The sequence below is a fragment of the Triticum aestivum genome, chromosome 7D (genome assembly GCF_018294505.1).
Source record: "Triticum aestivum cultivar Chinese Spring chromosome 7D, IWGSC CS RefSeq v2.1, whole genome shotgun sequence".
Classification (NCBI taxonomy): Eukaryota; Viridiplantae; Streptophyta; class Magnoliopsida; order Poales; family Poaceae; genus Triticum; species Triticum aestivum.
Window position 1 is genome coordinate 584813836 of NC_057814.1, and position 9385 is coordinate 584823220.

Here is a 9385-nt window from a genome sequence, read left to right on the forward strand (position 1 = left end):
TTACTATTTTTTGCCGGTTCACAGTAGAATTTACTCACACCGCACTAATTATTATTGTCTGCTGGTTCAAAGTAGAATTTACTCGCGCCGCACATATGTATGTATGTTCACAACAAAATATATTTAGAGTTCAGTTCGTGGATCGCTGAAGTATGTTATATATGGACAGCCCATCATTGAATCTTCTTTCTGACGGTTCATTTTTGCCAATAAAAAGTCATTCATGGATCGCCCAGCAATGTTAAAACTACGCACGACACATACGGGGTTGAAACCTACAAACATATGTGTCTACTCCCGCCACTTCCTACCCTAATTTCACTGTGCGGGCCTCGTTCGTAGCATTGCTCCTCGGTGCCTGGTGGTGGATACATATGTATTAACTGCCAAGAACTGTACATATGTACAGTCCATCTCGGCGCTGCTATCACAAATTAAATAAAATGATAGAGGTGGTAAAAAAAAAGGAGCGCGTAGATGACGAGAAAGAAGATGTAACCAATGAATGAAACAAATATGTTGACCCGAGCATGATTCATGCAATCAAGCTTGCGTACACGCAACACAATTAGCTGCCATATATATCATGGGTTGAGTTACACAACTTGAAAAACTAAACCTGGAATTCAGTCTCTTTCGATGGTTTCTTTAATGAAATCGGAGGGAAACCCCCTCTTTTGTTCAAAAAAGACACAACTTGAATAATTTATTATTATTTCACGTGTCCTTTAAAAATTATTAGTCAACATCGGATATGAAACTAACTTAAGCATGCACACATGCACCGAGGCAGGGCGTATACATTTGGCATGCAAATTAATCATGAGTATGATGCATTCGTCCATGTCTTTTCATGGATCAGCTAAAACATCAAGAAGTAAAAGTGGCATTAGAGACAAATGACATTGAGAATTTTCGTTGTACGTGTATATTTTTTTCTTTGATCTGATGTACTTTGATTACGAATTGTTTAGGCAATAAAGAAAGAATAAATGTAGCTAAGTTATTCGAAAAGATGTGGATCTGATCATGATTGATGCGATCATGCATGCTTGTTCATATAAATATAGTAGTAACAACTCAAGCTGGCATATCACGGGTCAAGTTAACACAACTTGAATATTTTTTTATTGTTCAGTGTGTCCTTCATAGACTTGTGAACGTTTAGATACTACAACAGCTACAAAGATGGATGATCTATACATAGTGAGTGTAGGATAGGAAACTAACTTAAGCATGCATGCATGCACTGGCATCATGTATATTAACTGGAAGTTATGTGTACCGCATGTATACATATGACATGAGAATTAACCACTAGTAAGATGCATGTATGCATGGTTTTCATGGATCAGCTAGAACGACGTGAAAGGTGGCATTAGATACGATGCCACAGAGAATCGTCAAAATAAATTTTCTTCGATATGATGTACACTGATTATAAATCATTTAGTCAAAAAGGGGGAAAAAAGAAAATGAAGCTAATGCATGTGAAAATATGTGGATCTGATCATGATTGATGCAATTAGGCGTGCATGTAGATATAAATATACATCTCAAGTTGGGGCATCACGGGTCGAGTTAACACAACTTAAATAGTATATTTTATTATTCGACATGTCCTTTTATAAATATGTGAATCATTTAGATACCGCAACAAAGATACAATGATGGATGACCTGCACACAATCAGTGCAGGATAGGAAACTAACTTAAGCACGCGTGGAGGCATTGATAACTAATACACGAACAAGAAACTCTGTGTACCGTCCATGTACATATGGCATGCAAATTTAGTAACGGATACGATGCTTGCACGCAGGGTTTTTCATGAATCAGCTAGAACATCAAGATGTAAAAAGGTGTCACTAAAGACAAGGATATCAAGAATCTTCAATGTAAACTTTTAGTTTTATCAAAGATTTCGGTTGGTTGTGTATATTTTACCTTTTCAATGTGTCATACTCTGATTACAAATCATTTAGGCAAAAGGAAAGAAGATATAGCTAATGCATGCGAAAAGATGTGGATCTGATCATGATTGTTGCAACCATGTGTGCCTGTACATATAAATATACAATTGAAGCTGACATATCACGGTTCAAGTTAACACAAGTTGAACAAACTTTTTATTCGACCCAAGTGTACAAGTATGTATATCGTTCTACAAATATGTGAGTCATGCATTTAGATACCATAATTACTACGATACAATGATCAATCACAAGCTTAAAATCACAACTAGCTGCCATATATATCACAGTCAAGTCAACACAACTTGATTTTTTTAATTCCACGCATCTTTTTATAGACATGTGAATCGTTTATATACCACAACAAGATACATGGATGGGTGAATTGTAGCAACCAACTTAAGCATGCATGCATGCACATAGGAGATGTACATGAATTGAAAATTATGTGTACCGTACGTGTACATATAGCATGTGAATTACTCATGAGTACGATGCCTGCATGCATGGTTCTTCATGAATCATCTAACAAATCAAGATAAAAGGTGGCATTAGAGACGAGACGACAACACCAAGAATCTTCAATGTCACTTTTACTTTTATCAAGGATTTCTCTTGTTCGTGTTTTTTCATCTTATATAATCTGATTACAGATAATTTTAGGCAAAAAATAAAGAAAGACGATGTAGCTAATGCATTCGAAAAGATATGGATTTGATCATGATTGATGCAAGCATGCGTGCATGTACGATAAAGATGCATTTCAAGCTTGGCATATCAAGTTAACCCTTTTCTTTTGCGGGTGAAGTTAACACAATTTGGACAAACCATTTATTCCTCATACACATACAATCCTTTTACAAATACATGAATCATGCATTTAGATACCATAATGAGATACACTGATCATGTGATCAATCACAAACTTATCAAGCATGCATGCACGAGCGAGGGAGCCCATGCAAACACCTAACATATAGTACCGGAATTGGAACATAGAAAATATACGTATGGTGCGTACGTATGACATGCAAACTAGTTACGAATAAAAAAATGCTTGTATAATATTCATCGATGGTGTTGGATGGGTCAGATGGGGCAGGTGAAGTCGGAGGGGCACTTCTTGCCGCACTGGTTGAGGAGGAGGGTCAGGTCGATGGGCACGTTGAGCTGGATGCCGAGAATGTTGGCCCTGATGGCGGTGCAGAGGCACACGGCAGCGTCGAGGTCGGCGAGCCCGCCCAGGAGCGGGCAGCACTGCTCGTTCTCCGGCACACCAATCCTGAGCTTCAGCAGGTTCAGCACGTCGGTGCACACGCCCAGCTTCAGCGTGTTGATCGGGCAGCTGCCCCCGCCGGTCGATGGCACGACGGGCGGTGGGCGGATCGGCGGTGTAGGGACGTCCGGCGGGCAGTAGGATCCACAGCCCTGGGCGGCGGCAAGGAGGGCCAGGTTCAGGGCGAGAAAGAGGGCGAGCTTGGAGGGCGCCATTGCTACTGATCGATCTTACTGGTCTGTGGCTAAGCTTGTAGGCTTTGCTAGCTCGGGATGGTTTTCTTGGGTTGTTTGAGGTGGTATTTATAGGCCGGTTGTAGTGTGCAAGTGCATGCATGTCATTATCAGTCGAGCTAATTAGTTTGACTCTTGCCGTAGTAATTTGCAAAACTTATGTGCAACCATTATTGTACTGGCATGTTACGTGTGTAACATCCATCATGGGAGCTTAATCTGTTCGCTAATGAACAAAAATCTGAGAGCCGAGCCAGCCAGGAGACTTTCCTTTAGTTTCCAAGAAGAGTATTCTAATATGCATGTTGTCTGCTGTGTGCATATAAATATGTGATGGCTTTATAAGCATACATAGCATCGGACAAAGAAATATATCTGGCATGACAGCGCTACGAGTTGGCGTAACCGTGATCATCAGGGTCACGGGAGACACATATAGGAGTTGTATGGTCTTGATTCCATGCGTCTATTATATCTGTCGTACTCTGGTTTATTATACTGGCTCGTTGGCACGGATGGACATGTACGTTCAGCTCGCTGTATAATAATTAGTTAATGCAGCACCATTGGTTGTGCCGACGAAGAATTTCACACATTTGCTAAACACTAGGTACCTGAAATTTTCCTTTGTGCCAGTTACAGCCTGTTTTGTGCGAGGACAAACGCAGGGTTATGTGAGAGGTGACAACGACGAGGACAAGCGGGGGCGAGTACAAAACTTGACTTATGCAGGTTGAGGGTGGAGGTGCGGGGGTCGTCGGAGTTTACTGCAGGTCGGGGGAGGTTGAGGGGCTGGCGAGGCTGGCGAGGCGGTGTGCGGCACCTCCCGCCGGCCGGAAGGAGGCTGCCAATTAGGGCAGGGTAGATCACGTGGGAGGGGGAGGAACCGTTGCACGAGAGAGGAAGATGTGAGGAGAAGAAGGTTAACAGGTGGCGGCACAATCGTGCCATCAAACGGAAAATTGACTGATGCAGATTTTATTCCTAGATGCCTGTCATATAGGCGGTCCTAATTTCAATACTGCTTAAATGCCATGGTGCAAGATAGAGCCCATTTGATTGAGTTGAACAAAATAGTTACACATTATAGTTTTTTTTCGTCGAGAGAAGACCATTATAGCCAGCTTTAGTCCCGAATTCTAAAACCGGATTGCTTTAGTCCGTTGACTCAAAAGAAGAGGTCTCATGCTCGCTTGGCGTGGCTTTGACTAGTCATTGCCCACGTGGAAATCTTCTTCCTTTCCATTGTAACCCGGTTGGGTATTTTTTTTAGCAGTTGGCGCGCGCCGAGCAACAAAAGAAGAAGGTAGGCGTGGGGCTGTTGGGAAACGTAGCATGCAATTTCAAAAATTTCCTACGCTCACGCAAGATCTATCTAGGAGATGCATAGCAACGAGAGGGGGAGAGTGCGTCTACGTACCCTCGTAGACCGAAAGCGGAAGCGTTTGACAACACGGTTGATGTAGTCGAACTTCTTCTAGATCCGACCGATCAAGCACCGAACGTACGACACCTCCGAGTTCTACACACGTTCAGCTCGATGACGTCCCTCGCCTTCTTGATCCAGCAAGGTGTCGAGGTAGTAGATGAGTTCTGTCAGCACGACGGCGTGGTGACGGTGATGGTGAAGTGATCCGTGCAGGGCTTCGCCTAAGCACTACGAAGATATGACCGGAGGCGTAAACTATGAAGCGGGACGCCGCACATGGCTAACAATTGATGTTGTGTGTTCTAGCGGTGCCCCCCCCCCCCCCACATATATAGGTTGGAGGGGAGGAGAGGCAGCCAAGGGGGCGCCCCAGGTAGGAGGAATCCTACTTGAGGTCCTCCCAATTCGGCCTCCCCCATTTCCTATTCCTATTCGGAGTAGGAAGGGAAGAGGGGGAAGGGGAATCCTATTCCCTTTTTCCTTTCCTCCTTCCCCTTTCCTTCTCCAATTTGGCCAGACCATATGGGGGGGCGCACCAGCCCCTTTGTGGCTGGTGTGTTTCCCCTCTTGGCCCATAAGGCCCATATCTTTTGCCGGGGGTGCCGGGAACCCCTTCCGGTGACCCGATAAGTACCCGGTACCCCCGGAACACTTTCGGTGTCCGAATACTATCGTCCTATATATGAATCTTTACCTCTCGACCATTTCGAGACTCCTCGTCATGTCCGTGATCTCATCCGGGACTCCGAACAACATTCGGTCACCAAATCACATAACTCATACAATATAAAATCGTCATCGAACGTTAAGCGTGCGGACCCTACGGGTTCGAGAGCTATGTAGACATGTCTGAGACACCTCTCCGGTCAATAACCAACAGCGGAACCTGGATGCTCATATTGGCTCCTACATATTCTACGAATATCTTTATCGGTCGAACCGTAATGACAACATACGTTATTCCCTTTGTCATCGGTATGTTACTTGCCCGAGATTCGATCGTCGGTATCTTCATACCTAGTTCAATCTCGTTACCGGCAAGTCTCTTTACTCGTTCCATAATACATCATCCTGCAACTAACTCATTAGTTACTTTGCTTGCAAGGCTTCTTATGATGTGTATTACCGAGAGGGCCCAGAGATACCTCTCCGATACTCGGAGTGATAAATCCTAATCTTGATCTATGCCAACCCAACAAACACCTTCGGAGATACTTGTAGAAGATCTTTATAATCACCTAGTTACGTTGTGACGTTTGATAGCACACAAGGTATTCCTCCGGTATCCGGGAGTTGCATAATCTCATAGTCGAAGGAATATGTATTTGACATGAAGAAAGCAATAGCAATAAAACTGAACGATCAATATGCTAAGCTAACGGATGGGTCTTGTCCATCACATCATTCTCCTAATGATGTGATCTCGTTCATCAAATGACAACACATGTCTATGGTTAGGAAACTTAACCATCTTTGATTAACGAGCTAGTCTAGTAGAGGCTTACTAGGGACATGGTGTTTTGTCTATGTATCCACACATGTATCAAGTTTCCGGTTAATACAATTCTAGCATGAATAATAAACATTTATCATGGTATAAGGAAATATAAAATAACAACTTTATTATTGCCTCTAGGGCATATTTCCTTCAGTCTCCCACTTGCACTAGAGTCAATAATCTAGTTCACATCGCCATGTGATTTAACACCAATAATTCACATCTTTATGTGATCAACACCCATAGTTCACATCGCCATGTGACCAACACCCAAAGGGTTTACTGGAGTCAATAATCTAGTTCACATCGTTATGTGATTAACACCCAAAGAGTACTGAGGTGTGATCATGTTTTCCTTGTGAGAGAAGTTTAGTCAACGGGTATGCCACATTCAGATTCTTATGTATTTTGCAGATTTCTATGTCTACAATGCTCTGCATGGAGCTACTCTAGTTAATTGCTCCCATGTTCAATACGTATCTAGAATGATCAATGTCAAAGCTTGCATCGACGTAACTCTTTACGATGAACTCTTTATCACCTCCATAACCGAGAAACATTTCCTTAGTCCTTTTTAGGTACCTAAGGATAATTTTGACCGCTGTCCAGTGATCTACTCTTAGATCACTATTGTACCCCCTTGTCAAACTCATGGCAAGGTATAGGGAATGACTTTCATTCTCTCTCTATCTTCTGCCGTGGTCGGGTTTTGAGTCTTACTCAACTTCACACCTTGAAACACAGACAAGAACCCTTTCTTAGACTGATCTATTTTGAACTTCTTCAACAAATTTGCCAAGGTATGTGCTTTGTGAAAGTCCTATTAAGCGTCTCGATCTATCCCTATAGATCTTGATGCCCAATATTTAAGTAACTTCACTGAGGTCTTTCATTGAAAAATTCTTATTCAAGTATCCGTTTATGCTATCCAGAAATTCCATATCATTTTCGATCAACAATATGTCATCCACATATATTATCAGAAATGCTACAGAGCTCCCACTCACTTTCTTGTAAATACAGGCTTCACCAAAAGCCTGTATAAAACCATATGCTTTGATCACCTCATCAAAGCGTATATTCCAACTCCGAGATGCTTGCACCAGTCCATAGATGGATCGCTAGAGCTTGCACACTTTGTTAGCACCTTTAGGATTGACAAAAACCTTCTGGTTGCATCATATACAACTCTTCTTTAAGAAATCCATTAAGGAATGCAGTTTTGACATCCATTTGCCAGATTTCATAAAATGCGGTAATTGCTAACATGATTCGGACAGACTTAAGCATCGCTACGATTGAGAAAATCTCATCGTATTCAACACCTTGAACTTGTCGAAAACCTTTTGCGACAAGTCGAGCTTTGTAGATAGTAACACTACCATCAGTGTTCGTCTTCCTCTTGAAGATCCATTTATTCTCAATGGCTTGCCGATCATTGGGCAAGTCCACCAAAGTCCACACTTTGTTCTCATACATGGATCCTATCTCAGATTTCATGCCCTCAAGCCATCTGTCGGAATCTGGGCTCATCATAGCTTCTTCATAGTTCGTAGGTTCGCCATGTTCTAATAACATGACTTCCAAGACAGGATTACCATACCAATCTGGTGCGGAACGTGCTCTGTTTGACCTACGAGGTCCAGTAGTAACTTGATCCGAACTTTCATGATCATCGTCATTAGCTTCCTCTCTAGTTGGTGTAGGAATCACGGGAACGGATTTCACTAATGTGCTATTTTCCAATTAGAGAGAAGGTATAATTACCTCATCAAGTTCTACTTTCCTCCTACTCACTTCTTTCGAGAAAAACTCCTTCTCTAGAAAGGATCCATTCTTAGCAACAAAGATCTTGCCTTCGGATCTGTGGTAGAAGGTGTACCCAACAATTTCTTTTGGGTATCCTATGAAGATGCACTTCTCCGATTTGGGTTTGAGCTTATCAGGCTGAAGCTTTTTCACATAAGCACCGCAACCCCAAACTTTAAGAAACGACAACTTAAGTTTCTTGCCAAACCACAGTTCATATGGTGTCGTTTCAATGGTTTTAGACGGTGCCCTATTTAACGTGAATGCATCTATCTCTAATGCATAACCCCAAAAGGATAGTGGTAAAGTGGTAAGAGACATCATAGAACGCACCATATCTAATAAAGTACGATTACGACGTTCGGACACACCATTATGTTGTGGTGTTCCAGGTGGCATGAGTTGTGAAACTATTCCACATTGTTTTAAATGAAGGCCAAACTCGTAACTCAAATATTCGCCTCCGCGATCAGATTGTAGAAACTTTATTTTCTTGTTACGATGATTCTGCACGTCACTCAGAAATTCTTTGAACTTTTCAAATATTTCAGACTTGTGTTTCATTAAGTAGATATACCCATATCTGCTCAAAACATCTGTGAAGGTCAGAAAATAACGATACCCGCCGCGAGCTTCAACACTCATCGGACCGCATACATCGGTATGTATTATTTCCAATAAGTCATTAGCTCGCTCCATTGTTCCAGAGAACAGAGTTTTAGTCATCTTGCCCATGAGGCATGGTTCGCAAGCATCAAATGATTCATAATCAAGTGATCCCAAAAGTCCATCTGCATGGAGTTTCTTCATGCGCTTTACACCAATATGACCTAAACGGCAGTGCCACAAGTATGTTGCACTATCATTATCAACTTTGCATCTTTTGGCATTAATTTTATAAATATATGTATCACTACGATCGAGATTCAATAAACCATTCACATTGGGTGTATGACCATATAAGGATGTATTCATGTAAACAGAACAACAGTTATTCTTTGACTTAAATGAATAACCGTATTGCAATAAACATGATCAAATCATATTCATGCTCAACACATACACCAAATAACATTTATTTAAGGTTCAACACTAATCCCAAAGGTAGAGGGAGTGTGCGATGGTGATCTCATCAACCTTGGAATCACTCCAACACACATCGTCACC

General features: G+C 42.0%; 1 protein-coding gene across 1 annotated transcript; it reads right to left on the reverse strand.

Moving 5' to 3' along the window:
- Window positions 1-2781: 2781 nt before the first annotated feature.
- Window positions 2782-3517, reverse strand: LOC123167537 (cortical cell-delineating protein). The gene has a single exon (XM_044585374.1). The coding sequence runs from the start codon at window positions 3462-3464 to the stop codon at window positions 3063-3065; it is 402 nt and encodes a 133-aa protein (XP_044441309.1). The 5' UTR covers window positions 3465-3517; the 3' UTR covers window positions 2782-3062.
- Between the last annotated feature and the right edge of the window lie 5868 nt (window positions 3518-9385).

Bases quoted from the DNA above. Each gene is read 5' to 3' on its own strand.
- LOC123167537 (XM_044585374.1), bottom strand. From the start codon at position 3,464: ATGGCGCCCTCCAAGCTCGCCCTCTTTCTCGCCCTGAACCTGGCCCTC.